The sequence below is a fragment of the Heptranchias perlo genome, chromosome 14, assembly GCF_035084215.1.
Source record: "Heptranchias perlo isolate sHepPer1 chromosome 14, sHepPer1.hap1, whole genome shotgun sequence".
NCBI classification, from domain to species: Eukaryota; Metazoa; Chordata; class Chondrichthyes; order Hexanchiformes; family Hexanchidae; genus Heptranchias; species Heptranchias perlo.
The window spans coordinates 22,126,563-22,150,426 of record NC_090338.1 but is presented as its reverse complement, the minus strand read 5'-3'; the positions used below and the strand labels follow the sequence as shown (position 1 = coordinate 22,150,426).

At 41.2% G+C, this 23,864-nt stretch overlaps 1 protein-coding gene across 1 annotated transcript in view; it reads right to left on the bottom strand.

Annotated features, from left to right (window-relative positions):
- The window catches only part of tenm2a (teneurin transmembrane protein 2a), a 1,632,827-nt gene that overhangs the window by 226,454 nt on the left and 1,382,509 nt on the right, over nucleotides 1-23,864 (bottom strand). Inside the window, exon 9 of the mRNA XM_067996099.1 lies at nucleotides 14,253-14,465. Coding sequence (XP_067852200.1) covers nucleotides 14,253-14,465 — 213 coding nt within the window. The remainder of the gene's footprint in view (nucleotides 1-14,252; nucleotides 14,466-23,864) is intronic.

The window sequence follows — 23,864 nt, the reverse complement described above, 5'->3', positions numbered from 1 at the left end:
AGCTTTGCAGTCGGTCATTGAGTTTCAAAGCTGCAGACTTGGGTTTTTGGCTGGGATGAAGGAGTCATGTGTTGATCTCAGGTATTAAGATCCCTCATTATGTAGTCCAGAACAGCTGTACATTGACTGAATGGAAGCCCTTGCATTTGATGCATGTCATCAGATTGTCTCTTGGCATAGTCACATAAAACACCTTTGGTAACAGTGTGAAATGAGCCGTTGAAACAGTGCTACGATCACTTCATGACTGTAGGTGAACATAGTTCTTTTAATAATGACTAAGAAATTACCTCCAGGTGACTGGAATAATTCAATACTGAAACAGTTCACAGCCATAAGTAAAGCAGACAAATTGCACAGCACAACCTCTAAAACCATTTGTTAAACTAATAATTTGCTTCAAACAAAACTTCAGCCGCCTTGGACACTGCTCCTCTGTTGATATTAGGTATGACCTTATGGCCCAGGTATGGCCTGCTCCTGAGAGTTTGCCAATATTGTGCCCTGTTTCTTCTTAGAGAGGATATTGGCAGCCACAACAGAAGCAAATGTTACATTGTTGTCCCATTGATGAAATGTTTTTCCTGTTAACAGCAGCTCTGAGCTTGGTGTATATTCAATATGTAAAGGCCACATAAGTATTTGGAAACTGTAAAATATTTCAATCCATCCACCAATTATTGGTCTTAATTGCTATTTTCCCCACACCATTGGAAACTCATTGACAAAATTTTAAACCACTTTAATCCGTGGAGAGTTTCCATGAAGCAAACTATTGGAAGGAAGAAACTAGCAGCCTTGGATCATGTCAGATGACTTTTTGTGGTGTGCTGCATTGCTGTTGGCAGGTGTTATTAGAGCAATGGCAAAATTAAAGGCAGTGAGAAACTCAGCCTTTAACTTGTTACTCGCAGATTGTGATGAAACTCTGCACCTAACTGCATTTGTTAAGCTGCAGCTTCAAGCAATGCAGCAATACCAGAAGTGTGTGCAGCGCTGTTTTCCACAGCATCACACTGCAGCTTCTAACTCTGTGCCAGCCCAATAAATTCTGATAAAAAAATAACCAAAAGCTAAAGTAACTGAAAATACTGTTAAAAACTTTTGATACAAAGGAATCTGATGCAATATTTTGTATTAATATGCATATCACAGGACTGGTGGCCTTGGCAAAACAAACTGCTCATGTCATGACTGGTGTGGGTGAGTTAAGTAGATATTTTGGTTTATTCTCTGCAAACCACCAGTCATGGATGTGTATCTTCTAGTTAATAAAACATCATAAACCACTTCTGTATTATTAAATTTGTGCAACATCTTTAAACCGTGTGCATTAACTAAACCTTCCACATCGGACTAAAAATAAAAGCAGTTGAAGCTAATTGGAACAGACTGTAGCATCTTCTGACACGTTTTCTCTCAGCCAGTCCTGGGATTTGTCCCAAGTGCTTTTTTGCTTATTTTAGTCCTTTTTCAGTTACAACTCAAGTACATTTAAAACATTTTAGTGCTTCAATATGTAGATCTTTAAAAATGAATCATTTATTTTTTTATTGTCAAATTGACCAAGCAAGGTTCTGAGCGTACAGGGACTCAGAAAAACCTAACCCGACTCTCAATCATTTCACGTGAAGGTTAACCTGACTTCTCTCATTTTGGCTAAGAATCTGCAGTCATGTGACTCGGCCACAACCATTCCCAAGACTGTTGCTGTGGACCACACCTTTCTCCTACAAATTAAAAAAAACTCAAAAGAAAATTACTCGTTCCAGTGGAAGATTCCAAAACATCTACAAACTGAGCTTAGATTTGATAGTTTTCATTTGGTGTGTACCATTAATCTATTTATGAATTTGAATCTAACAAAAATCTTCTTCCTCAATGCTGAGTTAGTCAATCTCTGTCTGGGGAGGGCCACTATTACTAGGGATGCCAACTCTGGTTGGACATATTCCTGGAGGTTTCATCATATGACCTCCTGCCTCCAACCGTCCCGCCCCCACCATTGTTTGCCTCACACATCCATCTTGCAGTGCACTGCCTTCCCACACCAATTGGAAAGCAAACAGGCTCTTAATTATCCGATTGGATGATGCTTGACTGTCAGTCAAACAGCCTTTTTATTCTGTCTCCAATATTTTTATAACTAATAAAAGTTTAAAGAAAATGAAAAATAATCACACACAATTTTTTTTAATGCCCTTAGGATTTGCTCCTGACTTTTTTTTATTCATGGTATGTGGGTGTCACTGGCAAGGCCAGCATTTATTGCCCATCCCTGATTGTCCTTGAGAAGGTGGTGGTGAGCCGCCTTCATGAACCGCTGCAGTCCGTGTGGTGAAGGTTCTCCCACAGTGCTGTTAGGCAGGGAGTTCCAGGATTTTGACCCAGCGACAATGAAGAAACGGCGATATATTTCCAAGTCAGGATGGTGTGTGACCTGGAGGGGAATGTGCAGGTGGTGTTCCCATTCGCCTGCTGCTCTTGTCCTTCTAGGTGGTAGAGGCCGCGGGTTTGGGAGGTGCTGTCGAAGCAGCCTTGGCGAGTTGCTGCAGTGCATCTTGTAGATGGTACCCACTGCAGCCATGGTACGCCGATGGTGGAGGAAGTGAATGTTTAAGGTGGTGGATGGGGTGCCAATCAAGCGGTTGCTTGTAGCAGTGTCCTGGAGATTAATATTTAGTTCCTGGAGACTCCAGGTCAATACTAGAGGGTTGGCAACCTTAATTATAACTGATCTCTGAACTAGGAAAGAAACAAAATCAGTTATGGTTCTTCATTGCTATCTAATAACACCTGCTGGAAATTGTAGCTGTTGAGGTGTTGAGAAAGAACAGGTTCAGGCTTGGCTCTGACAGCCTCCACTATTGAATAGGATGCTAAAATTTGCTGCTTTACTTCATACATTTAAGAATGGCCACTTGGTCAAAGGTGCCAGAAGGTTGTGGAAATGGACCCAAGCACGTGCCACTACTTTTAGGGAAGAAGGGGAGAAAATTGGGAAAAAAAGAACTCACATAAATAAAGGATACAAGTCAGACATGCTTTGGATATCCTATTTATCTGTGGGAGGAACCTAACTGAACATCACACGAGTGACAGAATCAGGACAGTCATGATATCTCGTCTCTCTGTTGTACAGTGGATGCCAGCCATGACTTTGCATTCATACTGTAGGTTTAAAATATGAAAATAACACTTTAAAATGTTAAAAACTCCTCCACCTAAATGTTAACCTTCCTGAATTGTGTGTGCATTAGATGATGCCGTGTTGTACAAATGCTGAAATATAATAAATCTTGCACAACATCAAATCTGCCATATGTTCAATGAACCAGAAAGCTGACTGCATTTGCACAACATTTAATAAAATCTACATAAGATTAACTGGAGATTTCTAAATACGGCTGTACCTCAGCTTTTCAGGCAAACTTAAAGAAAGAAAAGAAAGACTTGCATTTATGTAGCGCCGTTCATGACCTCTGGACGTCCCAAAGCGCTTTACAGCCAATGAAGTGTTTTTGAAGTGTAGTCCCTTAATGTAGGTTATGTGGCAGCTAATTTGCGCACAGCAAGGTCCAAAAAACCTTGGACCTTGCAATGTGACAATGACCAGATAATCTGTTTAAGTGATGTTGATTGAGGGATAAATATTGGCCAGAACACCAGGGAGAACTCCCCTGCTCTTCTTCAAATATTGCCATGGAATTTTTTATGTCCACCTGAGGGGGCAGACGGGGCCTCATTTTAATGTCTGATCCGAAAGGCGGCACCTCCAACAGTGCAGCACACCCTAAGTACTGCACTGAAGCGTGACTAGATTACGTGCTCAAGTCTTGGGAGTGTGACTTGAACCCACAACTCCTGACTCAGAGGCGAGAGTTCGACCACTGAGCCACGGCTGACAAAGTGTCATTTCTAAAAAAAATGTGGGGTCTGCGATAGCAGGTACATGATGGAATCAATATTACAGCTTTCAAGATGATATCTAGCTGCATGAAGATAATTCACTGTGATGCACCAGTTATGCGACAGTCACTGATGTGCAAGAAACAACTGGCCGTAATGAACTGAGCTACTTTTGAAATGAAATATGAATTGGAATCCATGCTTGCTGTTTGTGCAGGGAGAGAGAGAGAGAGAGAGTCAGCGATAGAGTCAGGCAGACTCCCAGGATTATTTTGTTTGATTACACTAATCCTGAATTGCATTACTTCTCAATGATGATATACCATCTGAGTCATACCTTTTACTGAACTTGCATATGAGTTATATGAGCTTTTGGGATCACACAGTTTCATACAGTGAGAAAATTTAAATAATAACCTGTAATGTCTCAGACTATCAGGCATCAGAATTAAAAAGAAAAAATATTTTCTTTCACTTATGTCTACTAAATGTTAAAAACAATAATCTCAGAAACCACATATGGCCATAATTATATAGAATTACAAATTCCACCGTCTATATTTTAGCGAGTATTCTATTATCAACAGGGAAATTTTAAAAAGGAGACGGGGAAAGAAAGGAGATAGTGATCATTGAGCCGAGTACAAGATGATACAACAGCAAGTCATAAAAAGAGATTAGGTGTACTAACAGGAAATTGATAAGAGCAGGTGCAAAACGCAATGCCAAAAATTCTTCTAGTGCTATAACAGAAAGAGGGCAATTGTAAATAATTTTACAACACCAAGTTATAGTCCAACAAATTTATTTTAAATTCCACAAGCTTTCGGAGGCTTCCTCCTTCCTCAGGTGAACGGTGTGGAAATGAAATTTTCGAATCCTTCGCATTTGAAAATCACAGAACAATGCCTGGTGATTACTGCTCGTTGCCAAGGCAATCACAGTGAGCAGACAGAAAGGTGTCACCTAAAAGGCCACCGAATATACAAACCCCCAAAAAAAAAGAGAGAGAGAGAGAAGGAAGACAGTCAATGACCCGTTATATTAAAAACAGATAACATTTGTTTGCTGGTGGGGTTACGTGTAGTGTGACATGAACCCAAGCTCCCGGTTGAGGCCGTCCTCATGGGTGCGGAACTTGGCTATCAATTACATTTGTTCGCTGGTGGGGTTACGTGTAGTGTGACATGAACCCAAGATCCCGGTTGAGGCCGCCCACCAGGGAACAAATGTTATCTGTTTTTAATATAACGGGTCATTGACTGTCTTCCTTCTCTCTCTCTCTCTCTCTCTTTTTTTTTGGGGGTTTGTATATTCGGTGGCCTTTTAGGTGACACCTTTCTGTCTGCTCACTGTGATTGCCTTGGCAACGGGCAGTAATCACCAGGCATTGTTCTGTGATTTTCAAATGCGAAGGATTTGAAAATTTCATTTCCACACCGTTCACCTGAGGAAGGAGGAAGCCTCCGAAAGCTTGTGGAATTTAAAATAAATTTGTTGGACTATAACTTGGTGTTGTAAAATTGTTTACAATTGTCAACCCCAGTCCATCACCGGCATCTCCACATCAGAAAGAGGGCAGGCAGGGAGGAATTTAAAAATCCTACGGAACCTGAGTGGAGTTAAACATGACAACGAACAGGAGATAGTCAACATGCTAAATGGTTACTACTTGGAGGTTTTTACCAGTAAGGACATAAATAATGTACCATCCAACAGCAAACATCGCTTCATATGGACTCCAGGAATTTAACATCAGAGATTCCAGATTGGTTGAAGCTATTGAAAACAAATGAATTCCTGTGTAGGATGATCTATACCCCAGGTTACTGAGAGACAAAGGTGGGGGGAGGCGGGGAGTTGTGAGATGATCAAGTGATATTGGGGAGGTTCCAACATACTAAAAACAGACAAAAATAGTTCTTATATTAAAGAGGAGTGATGAAGCCACATTTGTCAATAACAAACCCATTAGCCTGACATAATAGTAATAACGATGTACCTGAGCTAATAATTGGAAAACAAATTAAATCAATAATCAGAAATAAAATACAACAGTACTTGTGTCATGGGTCTAAATTTTAACCTAGAAGATCAGGAGGGTTGGAGGTGGGGGGTCAGTAAAAATTTTAAAAAATCTATAACCCACCCCAAACTGCCCACTTCCAGTTTTAACGGAGGCGGGTCGAGGGGCAGGCAACCAACCCGCTGTTCGGAGGCAGGTCAGTCACCGAAAGCTTTCAAGGAGGCTGCAGGTCTCCATTTTTACAGCATTTTTATTTTTAACCCCTGGGGCCGGGATCCTCTCCACGAGAGGAGGCGAGAAAGTTTGAAACAGCATGTAAGTGACTTTATTGCACTGCTGGTGGGCCCTGAGGAGCAGGAGTGCTTCCCTCAGCCCAACAAGCCTACCTGCAGCAACCCCCCCCCATCAATGACTCCGGAACCCCCCACTGATGACTCCCGACCCCGACGATCCCCCGCCCCCCACCAATGACCGACCCCCCCCACCCCATCCAAGACTTTCCTTCTCGCATCCGCTTCCTTCCTCTTCTCCCGTCCGACCGATGGCCAGCCTATCAATCTGGCTGGCCTGTCGGGCGGGAAACTGGCAGAAAATAAAATTTAAAACGTCCTTATATCAAAATCGTAAAGAACGTCCAGCAAACCCTTACATCCGGGTTTCCTGTCGGGAATTACCCCACCATCATCTTCCCGGCTCCTTGTTAAAATTTAGGCCATGGTTTGGAATTTTTGGACCAATTTTCCACAGAAAGGATTTGAAAAGAAAACTTACTTTCAATGTCATGTTTTAACTTTGGCTGGGGCGCTAAGCGGGTGCTAGCAGATCGGACGCCCATTATACACCCCGTCTGATTTTGATTTCCATTGAAAATCTGGTGACTTGTGTAATGGGCAGCCAATCCACTACCACCTGTTTTGCACCGCAGCTGATGTTGGATTCCACCCCTATAACGTATTGCCGCAAGTTAAAAGATAAGGGTCTGTGACAGTAAGTAGTTAAGATGTTGTTTCCGCAGATACTACAAATGATAAGTGATTCAATAACTTGTCTCAGTAATTGATAAGCACCTCGTACTCACTGGGGATGAATTTCCATGGGGGTCGCCCGATCATCCTTTGTAACTTGGGTGGAAGAGCTGCAGATATTCTGGAAATCTGCATACATAGTGTCTATGCCATTTTTCCTGGGTTTCTGCTGAAGTTATGGTGGATCAGTGGAGAGAGCCCCCCATGGAAAATACCATCCCCACCCACCATTCTGTTGGAAGGTTTTTGATCTCTTTATGACCGTGTCAGGAATAAAACAGAGCTACAGACATCTACAAGGCTGTCCAGCTTTTGCAATGGAGTAGCTGCAGTGGCAGAAATGCCCCAGAAAAAGTAGGCTCAAAATGCAGAGGAGTTAGTCCGTTTAAGACAACAAGATGTCTCATTGAAGTGGGGTAGTGCAGCATATTCATTATTATTGTGTTATTATGTACAGATTAAATTGTATCGATTGAACTAAGTGAATCAAATCATAACAATTATTCTGAAAATTTTACCTTACTGTAGAATAAAGCAGCTTAACAATTCAAACCAATCATTATCCCGTGGCAAATGAAGTTCAATATGGATAAATGCATGTTGGAAGTAAAAAAAAGTTTGAGTGGCAATTTCAGCTCACTCAAAGGGTGGGATTGACGTTGCCAAAGTCAAAGTTGCAAAGGACCCAGGCTTGTTAAATGATTCATTGTTCACTGTAAATCGTGGGAGTGGCTGTGATATAAGGAAGCTAATAAAGCCCTAGAGACAATGCAGAGGGGGAACAACAAGGCTCATCCCTGGTGTGAGAGGGAAGAACTATGAGGAAATAATTTAATAAGCTGGGATTCTTTGGCCTCGAAAAGAGATGCTCAGAGGCGATAAGATACTCAACCTAAAACAATACATTTAAGGAAACAGAACAAGAGGGTAGAGGTGTAGTGTTGCAAAAAGCAAATTTAGGATAAAACTGAGGAAGTTTTTTTTTCCCCACAGAGGGTGTTCAACAGCTGGGACAGGTTAGTAGGAAGGCTAACTAAAGCCAGAGCACTGAACTCCTGTAAGAAACTGTTAGATGTGGTCGTGGAAGAGGGTACAGCTGAAATTCTGAAAGGATGAAATCAAATGGGCTTAAGGGCCTTCTCTATCTGAATCCATCTTGTGATTTAGTTTTAAGTAAGTAATTTGCATGCTGATTATCAGATTAAGGGTTTGAGCTCGCTCACTTGCTATAATACGAATTATTCCTCTGAATCAGGAACGCCTCGATTTTAAAATTCTTATTCTGGTTTTCAAATCCCTCCATGGTCTTGCCTCTCCCTATCTCTGTAACCTCCTCCAGCCCTACAACCCTCCGGGATCTCTGCATTCCTCCAATTCTTGCCTCTTGCGCATCCCGATTTTAATTGCTCCACCATTGGCGGCCATGCCTTCAGCTGCCTAGGCCCAAAATACTGGAATTCCCTCCCAAAGCCTCTCTGCCTCTCTATCCTCCTTTAAGACGCTCCTTAAAACTTACCTGTCGCATGTCCTAATATCTCCTTATGTGGCTCGGTGTCAAATTTTGCTTGATAACGCTCCTGTGAAGCGTCTTAGGATGTTTTACTACTTTAAAGGCGCCATATAAATGCAAGTTGCTGTTGTTGATGAGATGGATAAGTTTATAAATAAGAATATATATATGAATGAAAGAAAGAACTTGCATTTACATAACGCTTTTCATGACCGAAGAAAATCCAAAAGCGATTTACAGCCATTGAAGTACTTTTTGAAGTATTGTCCCTATTGTAATGTAGAGAAACGCAGCAGCCAATTTGTGCACTGCAAGGTCCCACAAATAGCAATGAAATAAATGAGCAGATAATCTGTTTTTAGTGATGTTGTTGAAGGGATAAATATTATCCAGGACACAGGAAGCAACCCTCCCCCAACTACTGCTCTGCCTCGAAACGCGTCAGGAAATCTTTCACATTCACCCAAGAGGTCGGATGGGGCTTCGGTTTAACACCTTATCTGAAAAGTGGCACCTCTGACAGTGCAGCACTCCCTCAGTTCTGGAGCTTGAACCCATAACCCACTGACTCAGAGGAAAGAGTGCTACCACTGAGCCACGGATGACACTTTTTATTCGAAGTTACAAATACGGAGGTAATGAATTGGCTTAGACCACTATAAAAGGCAACAAAAATAAAACATTTTTATTTAAAATTGTTCAGTGCTTGCTGATTTTTCAGACATTATACATTACAGTCTGGCTGATATTCATACTCTGGGCAAGGCAGAGACAAGTATTGGTTTGATTGACAGCTGTGTCAGGGGAGAAGCTGTGGGTCAGGTCTGTAAAAGGGGCAGGGCAATGATTCTTTGTAGTCCTTTTGATGGACTGCTCTGTGTCGAGAAGCTTCCAATTGTGGGTTTATATTTGGTCACTTGTGCTTACCTGAGCAGTCAATCTGAAGCCCACAGAGGTACAGAGCTATTCAGAGCTCCGTGATAGTGTTTTGCCATTTAAGAAGTGAGGAACCGTCTTTCCAGGCTAATTTTATGTTGAGAATTAGTGCAGGTTAAGTATTTAGTTGTTTTGACATTTTGAGGACAATGGTAAAGTTTGTCATCACTGTACATTTATCTGTTTAATCATAATGTTAAATACAGCCTGAGTCACAGTGTGCTACCTCGTATATTCTTCCACCTACTGAGGAGATCACATGGGTGATATGATGTATTCTAAAGTACAATGGCAATAGTTGTCTGGTTGAGCCCTGGGTTTCACTATATATACTTAGATATTGGGCAGACAAAGGCACATTTGAGTTTGTAGGGGATGTGAGGTGAGTTGAACGACACAGACCAGCAAAGTCCACAATATCTGTTTATGTTGGGTTAAATGATCTCAACAGCAATAAGGGGGCTACAATTTGCCTCAACCCTCAGCATTAAAGTTGGCCAAGATTCTTTTTCTTGATTGTTATCCAGGGATGACCACGTGGGGTAAGGACAGGAAAGGGCTCAGCTGTGATGTTTCCTGTGACAGAAGAGCCTGCAGTTCCTCACTATCTAGACTTGTACACTTTGTCAAGACATCAAAGGGCAGCTGGCAATGTTAATCATACATCAGCATGGAGTAAAAGCCTTCAGGGGAGAGGATGAGGGCAAGGGAGAAAATTGGCATGTAAAGGAGGAAGGAAAAAAAGAAACCAAGATGTGGAACGATGCTACCGGGATTTTCCTGGCAGTTCAACGCAAAACAATCTTCAATATTACCCACAGTTACAGGTGCAAGAACAGTTGGCCATCAGTCAACCTACATATATATTATAGAGCAAAGAGACAATTATGCATTGCTGAGCAGTGTGATTTGCCTGTTAATTCACGAGCGAAAAAAATGTGTAACTCACAAGCACGAATACCTTATCCAGGTTTTTTCCTCCTTTGTGAAACAAAAGGCAGATCAAGCACCTCACTGTGTATTGGCCTTCAGAGCATCCAGATAACATAGTTGACTATCACAGCAAGCGACTCACTCCAACCATTCTTTCACAGGCCATTTTAGAGTCTGAGAATGAATAAATGGTAAGTATGCCTCACTCCAGTGTAAATATCATTCTGCATTTACACAGGATCGAATTATGCATAGAATATTGGCAATCTGGCAGTTATTTCTATGCAATAATTTGATCAAGGGATTCAGACGATATCATGAATCAGTAATGATTCTGAATTACTCCAGGCCATCTATATTTTTAGATAAGTCTTATATACTGATATACTGTCAATTTTATGGCTTCATATTGTTGATTCATGATAACATCCACATTGAAGGATTCATGATAACAACGCCATTTAAATAATTACTTGTTGATCTCTGGAAACGATGGTCTACAAATTGGTTCATGCCGGCAGGTGTAAGACGGGTGCCAAAGGTCCAATGTGGCGATTGGAGTGTGCACACTTATTCTGCCCAGGAAGTGGGCAACCTGCCATATTAGTAAAGGCTCCTGTATAGGTGTCCGGGGTGCACGCCTGAAACTGGTATTAGGCCCTTTGCATATCCAAATAGGGGGCCTGATGCCTGTTCGAGGTCTCCTTCCTTCCTGAACTCTTGTTACGATCTTGGGACAGATGAGCTGTCTCTGGGGCCACGACCGGTGCTTGCACCAAGAGGCCGGTGAACCAATTTGTTGTGGTCCTGCCGCCGGCCTCATTAGGCACGTTTCTGGGCCACTGAGTTACTTTGGAATGCTAAAACCATTGTTATGTGGTGAAATATAGTAGCCATTTTGCACGTAGCAAGATCCTGCAAACAGCAATTTAATGAATGACCAGTTAATCTGTTTTTGGTGTTGTTTGAGGGAAGATATTGGTCATGGACTGTGAAAATTCCCTGCTCTGCTTCAAATAGTATTGTCATGGGATTTATAATGTTGACTGGGACTTCATAAGACAGATCGCTATATTCTTACAAACTCCTTTAAAAGAACGAGATGGATAAATATCTGTTTAAAAAGGAACTTTTAAGGAAGATTATATGGATAATAAGCATTGCAGATGATGTTTATAAGTTTCTTAAATTGAGAAATCAAGTTAAAAGGCAAGGATTATAGTGCAAGACAACACCAAGTCTCAAAAGAATAAAAGAGAAGACGATAAATAAGGAGACTGGAACTAGATGGCACTAAGTTTAGGTTTTAAAAACCTGAAGATTGTAGTAAGAAGGCAAGACAGAGGTTAGGAATTTTGGGAAGGAAGAAATTAGAATCTGTAAGAAGATTCTGGACTTCAGAGTGAGAATGCAAAAAAGATGCAGGACAACATATTACAGGCTTAGTAGGCACAAGAGAGGAAAGTTCAGGAACACTGATCAGGGTAATAACAAAACAGAGAAACCCAAGAAAAGTTGTGATGAAGAGAAGAGTTAGAGGCTAGAAGTGAGTGAGGCATGGCCCAGTTTATACCCTATCCATGAGTGCAAGACAGGTATGTTACTGGGTTTGCAATGAATCATCTGTTGATTAGAATGGGAAGTGAGGCTGAAGTGTCCTGCAGTTTTGCTCGATTGTATTTTGTATGGGAGAAATGCAGAGGTTTACCTTCTTGTTGATTTACCTGTGGTTGACTTGAGTTGCTTGAGTGCAGATCGTGAGAGAGCACATAATACATGGATTATGTGGGGAGTGAGCTTAATGGGCCAAATGGCAGTTTTTAAATCAATATCTTCTTTCTGGAGTAGAGGTGGTAGTGGGGGAGGGGGGGGGAGAAGAACTTTTTTCCAAGATGCATTTTCAGATTTGATTCATTTGAGCTCACAATACCAGCACTGCACAGGTTCTAGTTGTTGCACACATTTACATTTCTTTTAAAAGAATCACCATGATTGAGAATATTGTGGGATATTTCATCAGAATACACCAGAGTCTGACCCGATTGGGATTCTGCTATTTTACCAGTTTTAAAAGACTGGACTGAAGCAGATTACTGTACATTCCCTCTTGCAACACAATGGAAGTGCACTAAAATTATGCCATCTGTTTCAATAGCATAAAGCACAGTTGTGAGTGTTAAAGTCTCAAAAATAAATGTTAAAATAGAATCCAATGGTCATAGACATTGCTGCAGTACACTTAAAAAACCAATACCGTTTCACAGTCCCACGAGTCATTTACACTAAATTATGTTTTTGGTATGATTTTGCTATGCCAACAATGTATAATTGCATCACTGATTACATATTTTAATGCAGAACAATTGCAATTAAAAACAAATGATTCCATCTTTTCCATAGCACACTCATTTGAGATGCATGGTGAAGGGACATTACTAGCAAGCTGCAGTGTTTTGAAGCCATCCTCCGTGCATATAAAATGGTCCCTACATCTTCTCCAGTTTCAACGTTCTGGGATTTGCTGACCAACACAATTAATTAAATTCACTTTCATACTATATTTTATTAAAATACAGAGTCAGCAATATTGTTTAAATGTAAGGGGCACAGGAATGACAATGCTCAATTTTTCTTTCTTTGAGTGATTTTCCAGACTTGAGTATATGTATTTCTAGCTGTTGCAGTGGACCACGAGACAATATAATTGTGAATACGAATAAAGGTAATTGGCAAAAGAACCAGTGGGGAGATGAGGAGAATTTTTTTTTTACATGATCTGGAATGCACTGCCTGAAAGGGCGGTGGAAGCAGATTTAATAGTAACTTTCACAAGGGAATTGGATATATACTTGAAGGGGAAAAAATTGCAGTGCTATGGGGAAAGAGCAGGGGAGTGGAACTAATTGGATAGCTCTTTCAAAGAGCCGGCACAGGCACGATGGGCCAAATGCCCTCCTTCTGTGCTGCATCATTCTGTGATTCTATGAAAGGGGGACGAGGAAGAAGCCATTGGGAGACTGATTCATTAGTTCAAAAAATAAATTATCTCACACTATAAAAAGGAACTCAGGAAATGGGAAGTTGTGGGCAAAGGGGAATAAAAGAACAAGAGAAGGAGGATACATGATAGGCACGTCCCACATTACGACTCATTGGAACGTCAGTTTTGGTCAGAAACTGAGGCTATTTACGTAACAGTTTACCATTTAATGATCTTTTGAAATCATGCACTTTTAGGGAACGTATTCCATTATCCTAACATGAGTGGGAACTTTCCATTTACCAATTCAATTTCAAGGTTGCTTTTCCCAATTATTTTGCCTTAGAATAGTTAAATTCATTTGCCTGGGCAGTTACTGTAGCTATGATTGATGTCCCTTCTACAAATAATAAATGAATTACCACAATGATGTAATGGGACCTTAGAAGAACTGTAATTATATTTCTTTCCAATCTGCACTCTGAATTATCACAAAGAGGTAAATGGATTCAAAACAGGAAATAGCGTCACTGATGAAGGGAATCTTGGAAAATGTCATTAATGAACAAGAAAACTCAGAACTGCTAAATATAGAAAGTGAGAAAATAAAGAAAAAGAAGAAAATATATTTCTAATAAAAACAAAGATCTCTAATGTGATGCCCTACTGTATTGCTCTTCCAGCAGAAAGGATACTTCTACATATCTCCCAATATGCTGTATTATCAATTTGATTAATAACAGGGAATCTCAATAACTCACTGGCTTTCACCTGCTGATTAACAATGAACAAGGCCAAGAGTGTACATGAGAAAAAGTGACTTCAGAATAAGTTAAAGAAAGACACAAAGACAGACTGAGAGGACAAACCTCCGCAAAAGGTGCAAGCTAGCACTGAATGTGAATTTAGGCAGATATAAGCACATGTTCTTACCATTACTAGGAGCTGGCAGTGCACCAGAACCTGCTCGCAATAGGTATGAATTTATGGCGAACTCCTCGTTGGGGTTGGACTCGAGAGCTGGATGAGAGACGCTGCTGTCAAGCAATGGCATTTGGTAGTCTTGCACACTAGAAGATGAAGGATGGGAGCTGGTCTGCTGGGCAAATGGATGGCTGGGCGATGATGAATGTGGGATGGGACGACCTGGAGAAAAGAGGGTCAGTTGTTGATCGGTGTTAAATCACATGATGCACGATTTCTCAAATAAAGTGCATCAAAAAACTACAATCGTGCCTTGCCCAGAGAAGTAACCTGTGACGGACCACCTTTTTCTCAATTGGCATGCTTGTGTATAAGACAGATTGAGAATTGAGGCTAGCCAAGTTCAACCATCTGTTTCACCCAGAAGCCATGGGTTCAGAACTGGTGTGTGCTTCATGCAAGGAATAGATGGGAACAGTTCCTCCTAAAGACGATTTCAACTGATGAAAATTGCTGAGCATTTTCCAAGAGAAGAATTTATTATTTTTAAACAATTATAATTTGTTGCTATAAAAATATGAAATAGGTTACTATTAAAGTTTTTTTTTGCCAATTCTCTCAACGTTCCACTCCCGTAAGTGTTGACTCCTTGCTGAATATGGTTCCACAGGATACCATGCCAAGTGGTCATTATTCACGTGTGAGTTTTGATGGTGAACACTGGCAGGCTATTTGACTGTGAGGGACATCATAATTGAATCCAATCCTGGCCTCACCTAATGTCCATACATGCAGACTACTAGCAGCGTCAAAAATTGGCCAGCGATCAAAAATTACGACAGCCTCCTAATCCTGTGCAAGGTTGCCTTGTGAACCAACATAACTTGCTTCACTCCTTTGGCACAAATTTCCTAATTTGATTTTAAGTCCATTTACAATTACCTGCTGAAAGTACATTTACCCAGCAGAGTAATTCAATTCACAACCATCTGTTTGTTGTTTATAACTACCATCACACTTGGTAGTGATTGGCAAAAGAACCAAAGGTGACATGAGAAAAAACTTTTTTACACAGCGAGTGGTTAGGATCTGGAATGCACTGTCAGAGGGGGTGGTGGAGGCAGATTCAATCATGGATTTCAAAAGGGAACTGGATAAGTACTTGAAAGGAAAAAAACTGCAGGGCTACGGGGACAGGGCAGGGGAGTGGGACTAGCTGGATTGCTCTTGCATAGAGCCGGCACGGACTCGATGGGCCGAATGGCCTCCATCTGTGCTGTAGCCCTTCTATGCTTCTATGATTTCTATTCTATGATCCCTTTTGTGCTGATCTCCCTGTCCAATAGCAGTGCAGAGATGAAATGCTTGTGATACACCTACCCTTTAGAAAATCACTGAATCACTTAACAAGCACGATAAGAATGTGCAAAGAAAGATTATGTCGTCTCCCAAAGCATGTGCAGTTCACCACTGGGATAATGGGCTTGACACCCTACATTATACACCACATGGGGTTATCATAGGGTTGCCAACTCTGGTTGGACATAGTCCTGGATCATATGATCTCCTGCCTCCAACTGCCCCACCCAGTGAAATAGCCTTTTTCCCATCTCCAACATTTTCATAACTAATAAACAGAAGTGTTCAAAGAAAATGAAAAAAAAACATTTTTTTAACGCCCCTATGATTTTTCTCCTGGGTTACTTGCAGCAGTGTCCGGTAGATAGATCTTTAATTCATGGAGACTCCAGGACAATCCTGGTGGGTTGGCAACCATATCAGGGAAAGCCAGCACGGATTTGTTAAAAACAAATCATGTTTAACTAACCTGACAGAGTTTTTTGATGAGGTAAGAGAGAGGGTAAATGAGGGCAATGTAGTTGATATGGTGTATATGGACTTTCAAAAGGCGTTTGATCAAGTGCCGCATGGTAGGCTTGTCAAGATTGCAGCCTGTGGAATAAAGGGGGCAGTAGCAAAATGGATAAATAATTGGCTAAGTGACAGGAAACAGAAAGTAATGGTGAACGGTTGTTTTTTGGACTGGAGGGAAGTGTACTGTGGCGTTCCCTAGGGGTCAGTGCTGGGACCACTGCTTTTCTTGATATATATTAATGATTTGCACTTGGACTTGAGTGTACAGGGCACAATTTCAAAATTTGCAGATGACACAAAACTTGGAAAGGTAGTAAACAGTGAGGAGGATAGTGATAGACTTCAAGAGGATATAGTCAGGCTGGTGGCATGGGCGGACACATGGCAGATGAAATTTAACGTAGAAAAACGAAAAGTGATACATTTCGGTAGGAAGAACGAGGAGAGGCAATATAAACTAAAGGGCACAATTCTAAAAGGGTACAGGAACAGAGAGATCTGGGGGTATATGTGCACAAATTGTTGAAGGTGGCAGGGCAGGTTGAGAAAGTGGTTAAAAAAGCACATGGAATCCTGGGCTTTATAAATAGAGGCATAGAGTACAAAAGTATGGAAGTGATGAACCTTTATAAAACACTGATTCAGCCACCACTGCAGTATTGTGTCCAGTTCTGGACACCACACTTTAGGGAAGATGTGAAGGCCTTAGAGAGGGTGCAGAAGAGATTTAGCAGAATGATTTCAGGGATGAGGGGCTTTAGTTATGTGGATAGACTGGAGAAGCTGGGGTTGTTCTCCTTGGAACAGAGAAGGTTGCAAGGAGATTTGATAGAGGTATTTAAAATCATGACGGGTCTAGACAGAGTAGATAGAGAGAAACTGTTCCCATTGGTGGAAGGGTCAAGAACCAAAGGACAAAGATTTAAGGTGATTGGCAAATGAACCAAAGGTGACATGAGGAAAAACCTTTTTACACAGCGAGTGGTTAGGATCTGGAATGCACTGCCCGAGGAGGTGGTGGAGGCAGATTCAATCATGCCCTTCAAAAGGGAACTGGATAAGTACTTGAAAGGAAAAAATTTGCAGGGCTACGAGGATAGGGCAGGGGAATGGAATTAGCTGGATTGCACTTGCATGGACTCGATGGGCCAAATGGCCTCCTTCTGTGCTTTAACCTTTCTATGATTCTATGGTATAGAGCTTTCACATGAGAAAACACTCATTCTGATCAAGTGGTCTAAGGGCTACAGCAGTGCATTCAGGAAACAGCCACTTGCTCTGTTAGAACTCACCTACCGCTGATGGTGCCAGCATGCCTAAAACAGGGTAGCAAACTTGCTAAGAGCAGCTGTGACCTGAGACGTGTAATACAGAACTACACAAATAGAATACATGTACATTATAAAGCTGTAAAAGGAAGCTTCGTACTGGAAGAGTTAAGTTGTAGGTAGCTATTAATACTTTCCAAAGAACAGAACATTTTGTGTTGTTGATCTGAGTCAGAAATTAAAATTGTATCTCGCATTCAATTCTATTTTTAAAAAGTTGCCTTTTTTCTGTGGGTTCTCACTCTGTGGGGTGGAGTGGTGGTGATTCATACTGGTGTGCAAATGCACTAGACAGCCAGTTCACGGATGGCCTTGCTGGCAGTCTTGAGATTTGGTGATTGGCTTGCTTCTCTCAGTCACAGAATGATGTGTGGTGCAAAGTGGGGCACTAAGGAGGTTGAGGGGGAGGCAACATGAAAAATGAGAGTACTAAATACTTGTAAAAATATATTAGCACAACACTTCAGAAATGCTTTGCAGAGTCATTTTAAGATGATATGTGAAGTCATTTTTCTCTCTACAGGTTGCAAGTCTTAACAACCTTTTATTCTGGAAACCCCTGAAATCATTGGAGTCAAGGGGCAGGCTACCTTCATTGTATTAAGCCACATTTTCCAGCTCATATTTCCATGCAATCTTAATAAAAGTGGCTGATGTCAGGTCATGTTAACTGCTCGGTCCTGACAGCTTAAGTATTTGCTAAATCTGTCTCTCAACAATTAGGCTGAACCACATGATGCTTTTGCATCTCTGTCTGTTTACAGAAGCTAATTTTCCACAAATGCAATCTGGTTCCAATCATGAGACAGACTCTCATCTATTCCCTTTCAAGGAACAATGAAACAAAACAAGCAGGTACAACAAATATTTTAATTAGTCACTCATCCCCAATGCATGCACAATTATGGGGTTTTTTGTTTTGTTTGCATTTAATGCCGTTGAATGGCAAGGAGGGTCTTTTCAAATAAACAGTGATTTTCAAATTGTGAATTTTCATAATTGCAGTTTTAAAAAAGAAATCCTCTCGCATGGAAAAAAATAACTGGGCTATTCGTATCATGGGCACTAAAATGTTCTGACAGGGTTGGAGGAAAGGGAGGAGAGAGAGAGAAGAACGTGCACAGAGGAAGCAATACCCCACTCCAACCTGAATTGTAGTCATGGGATTATAAAACAGGATACTGGTTTACTTACCTATCTGAAGTCTGTCTCCAAACCCCTTTCCCTTTTCCACATCCATGACTTTTCCTCTTTGCTCTCCAATTTATTTCACCCAGTGTAAGTGCCTGACAGTCTCATTATTCCACAGACAGAAATAATCTTCAGAGAAAATTGAAAGGAGCTCTGACATCTTCATAGGGCCTGTACATTGCATTGTATCTAATGAGTAGAATCTGTTGTTTAATGTGAACTTCAAGCAGTGTTGGCTTTAAAGTCACAACCAGACAGCCTCTTTTTAAAAGTTAATCAACAACAAGATATTATGCGAGAATTCTGTTGCTCAGATGCACACTGTTTCAATACTTTTGGGAAGGAAATATTATGTTACACTTTCAAATTTTCCAAGAGGTTTTTTTAATTGAACACGACCCACAAAAAATGAAATAAAAGATTTATAATTTACATAACAGTAATAATTTCATTAATTGCAGTTGATGGAAAGCTGGGTTGCTACCAAGGTTCGGTTGTTAGACAGGAGAGAGGTTGGAGCTGCTTAGGAGATTTAGGGATTTAGTATGACCAACTAAAGAAGTTGGGCACCAGTGTTATCTACGGTAGATTGCAATAGATGGGGCTGGGGCTAACTTATTTAGGTATCTTGCCTTTTTTTAAAAAAAGGTATTTTTGCTTTCAAGAATAAAATTGTTTAAACCCTATGTGCTGGCTTTCCATTTATGCTTTGTACCTGAGTGAGGGATATGGCTCTTCACATGTACACATACTGTATTTTTGCTGTGAAAAATGCCTGCAGTATAATGTGCTGCCCCAAATGGAATAGGTAGTATCTGGTGGCGAAATAAATAAAGCTCCTGATTTCCTTTCAATGTTTCAAAAAGGGCATGAATGCTTAAGTGTGTATGTACAATCACACACACAAGGAATTTCTGTGGCATTGCTCATGGTAAATTGGGTGATACGCTGGTTTAAAAGGACAGGAGTTTTATGTAATGCATAAGGTATAATTCTGCTAGTGAGATGGAGCTGTGTTTCTTCAACACCACCTGGTGTAATTGTTAAGTAAACAGAGTCTCGGGTCACTCAGAGTTCAATTGTTGTTTGATCGGACGATTTTGCAAATTGGAATATACTTGCCCATTTCAGCATCCAGCTCAGAAGCAGACAGCAACTCAATATTTTTTTGCATTTGTAACAAAGTTCAATGACTGAAGTGTGATACCTGTGCATCTTTTTTACACCTGCTAGTTCATCTCCTGTGGTGGTGTCTATGGGAAATCAGTTTTATAAGTGGATCTCCTGAGGCTTAGCTCATAGAAGTTAGACAGTATATTGTTTGAAGGAGGGGTGCTGGCTTTGCAAGTTTTTGAGAGGGGAGGGGGAAGCAAGCAGTTGAAAGTGGAATAGCCAGGATTTGGAAGATAGCAGGTACTTGGGATAGAGTTTTAAAGGGGCAGGGAAATAAGTAGTTGAGGGAATAGAGAGTATTGGAGGCAATAAGTATTTTGGTGGGGGAGGGGTGGGATTATGGTAGTGAGTGTGGCTGATGAGAATTTGGACTGGTGGGCTAGGGAAGGTGATAAATTAGGGGAAAATGAGAAATTTTGAAAGGAGTAGATAGTACGAAGTGGGGAGGGGAGGGGGCAATGAGGAATACATGCTCAGCGGTGGTTACCTTGTCATTTTCATTGCTTTTGATTCATATGTTCTCTACCTCTTCAATTTTGATTTGTTGCTGTTTTACTTTGAGCCAATCAAGGAAGTTTTATATATAAATAAAAACTTGGGAGGGTGAAAATGGTCTTGGACGGTAGAGCAAAATGGCTGATAGCGAATCGGCCGCCCAATTTTCTTTTTCATTGAAGTCATTCAGCAGCATTTTTCTCCTCCCTAACCCGGGGATACTGAAGCCATTTGTAGCAAATTGTGGCCGAATTAGCACAGTTTGAGGATTGAAGGTTTGACCTAGCTCATCCTATATGACTCAGTAACAAATTGCACAGTGCATTTACTTACTGATCCATCAAGCAAGCCCACTGTGAACCCCATGACCCCAGTATCCTGAAGTGTCTTTTTTGACTCGTATAAAAAGGCAGAGTGGGCAAGTTCAGATCTTGCTTACTTGAAAGGAAAATCCTCAGGTTAGAAAAGAACACCTTTTGTAAAAGTTAGCAAGGGTGTGTACACTACTGTGCTTCCAATCAGGAGGGTCAAAAATAAACCTAACTCTGTAACTGTTACACTAGGCTTTATAGACATACATAGTTAGCAAATAAATCATTAATAGAATTGGCCCTGGAGGAATGGTTCCATAAAATGCAGTCTAGCTTTTTGTAGCTTTAATTAAATTGTACCTTAATATGCTCATGACTCAACCAGTAAACTCAAACAATGGCGTTGGTTGTACATCCTACAGATATGTTTAAAATATTCATTTTACAAAGTACAAAGTAATTTCTCTGGGACCCAATTAAAGCAGGTGACACTTGATTGCGCAGGACTGGCTGTCACTATTGTTCTCTAATATTTTTTTTAAATTTGTTAGAATCATTCGACAATGTACTGCATTATGGCTTTGAGATTTCATTTCTACGCCTACAACAAATGCGCAAGAGTGGCATTTATTTTCAGCATACTGTAGAGCAGAAAACTGGTTACACTTCAATTTTTAATAAATGCACGAGTAATAATTCAGTCGGGATATACACACTTTCATAGTTTACATCAGTTTTGAGAAGACAATATTTGAGGACTTTAGTGTGGGAGAGCGAGGGAAAAGAAAGGAAATGTTCAGCTCTGTGAGACAAACTCTGTAGTGATATTTGAGAGTGGGGAAATATGAGGACAACTCATTTGAAATTTTGTAACATTTTAAATGCATCTAAGCATGGAACTCTGAAAATCAGGACTGAGCTGAATGGAATCAGAACTGGCGGCTGTCTGATAACAAAACTGGCGGAAGCGTATTTGTCCAAACACAAATGGAAGATCCTGGGTACGGTAGGAAAACCGACTGAGTGCCGCTTTATTATTTTTTTAATCTTCATTGAGTTCCCGTGGCAATGTAGTTTAGTTAGAGACAAAGGCAGATGTTTTGCAAATTTGACACTGGTGGTTGCGGAGAACGAAGAAAGACTTGGAAGTATTACCTTGAAGTATCATTAAGCAGGTTAGATTCTTCATGGCTAAATGCATTCTACGACTTCTCTGGTTCTACGTTTTAACTTGTTGATGCAAGATAAGTAGCGCCAAATTACAGCACTAGGAACGAGAGAGTTGTCTCTTGATGACAGGAGTCAGTATACCTGTCTCTTGATTTTAGAACATAAGAAATAGGAGCAGTAGTAGGCCAGATGGCCCCTCGAGCCTGCTCCACCATTCAATAAGATCATGTAAGGAATCTTACAACACCAGGTTATAGTCCAACAAATTTATTTTAAAATCACAAGCTTTCGGAGATTATCTCCTTCGTCAGATGAATGAATGAAAAGGTTCTCAAATCGCATATCTTATACTATGTTGGGACAGCATCACACCAATCAAAAGGTGTCGTTGTTATTCAAACAGGCCAGTCACGGAGAACAGCACGTCCCAGTACACTCGATATACAATAAGATCATGGCTGATCTTCGACCTCAACTCCACTTTCCAGCCCGATCCCCATATCCCTTGATTCCCCTAAGAGTCCAAAAATCTATCGAGCTCAGCCTTGAATATACTTAACGAATCAGCATCCACAGCCCTCTGGGTAGAGAATTCCAACCCCACTCAGATTCTTATATGTTTCAATTAGATCACCTCTCATTCTTCTAAACTCCAGCGAGTATAGGCCCATTCTACTCAATCTCTCCTCATAGGACAACCCTCTCATCCCAGAAATTAATCTAATGAATCTTCGTTGCACCGCCTCCAAGTCAAGTATATCCTTCCTTAGATAAGGAGTCCAAAACTGTACACAGTATTCCAGGTGAGGTCTCACTAAAGCCCTGTACAATTGTCGTAAGACTTCCTTACCCTTGTACTCCAACCCCCTTGCAATAAAGGCCAACATGCCATTTGCCTTCCTAATTGCTTGCTGTCCCTGCATGCTAACTTCTTGTGCTTCTTGTACGATAACACCCAAATCTCTCTGAACACCAACATTTAATAGTTTCTCATCACTTAAAAAATATTCTGTTTTTCTATTCTTCCGACCAAAGAGAATAACCTTACATTTCCCTACATTATATTCCATCTGCCACCTTCTTGCCCACTCACTTAACCTGTCTATATCCCTTTGCAGACTCTTTTTTAGGGGCCAATTGGGGGTGCGTTGGGGGCGGGGGAACTCCGAAAATCATGGTAATCCCATTCGGGTTCGGAAGCCAGCTCCAACCCGCCAACTTCGAAGTTTCCCAGGGACCCACCTGTGAGTGCCCGGGTGACCCGAAAGCGGAAGTCCCGCCGGCAATTAAAGCTGGCGGGATGACAGTTAAAGAGCCAAATGTACCTCATCGAGGTACTTAAGGCACTTTACCTGTGACAGATGAAGTAATTGTAACGATTTTTAACTTACCTGAGTGGCTTGCCCACCGCTTCTGAAGGGCCGGATCAGGGAAAAAGAAACTAAATAAATTACATAAAACACCATAGAAGGAAGTTAAAACACAAAATGAACCTACTTTTGCACCCTGCTCTGATGTCCGAAGTCTCCCTCTCCCCTCTTCCCCTCTCCCACCCCCCCCCCCGATCTTTCCCTCTCCTCCATTCTCCCCCAGATCTTCCACTCTGCTCCCCTCCCAGTCTTCCATTCCAGTGTCGGATGACATCTCGTTCTCTCTCTTTCTCTCCCCCGCCCCTCGCGTTGCAGCTCCTGACGGCTGCCAGCCTGTCAATCAGGCTAGCTGTCGGACATGAAACCCGGAGAGGACATTAGTCATCAGCAATCAACACGTGATTGCGTCGGAAACGGTAAGTTTTGTTCATGCGGGTTTGCCACGCGCACCTTCACCATCCCCCGCTGCCAACCCGCCACCATTGCAAAATCGAGCCCTTTGTGTCCTCCTCACAGCTTACTTTCCCACCTAGCTTTGTAAAACTTTAGCCTGCTATTCTTCTTTCTCCATAATTTGTTCAGCCCTTCTGATGAAGTGTTTGTTTATCTGAACATTAACCTATCTTTTCTCTTTTCAGATGTTGATAGATCTGTTGTGCATTTCCAGTATTTTCTGGTTTCTCCCCCCAATTTGCAGCATTTTTATTT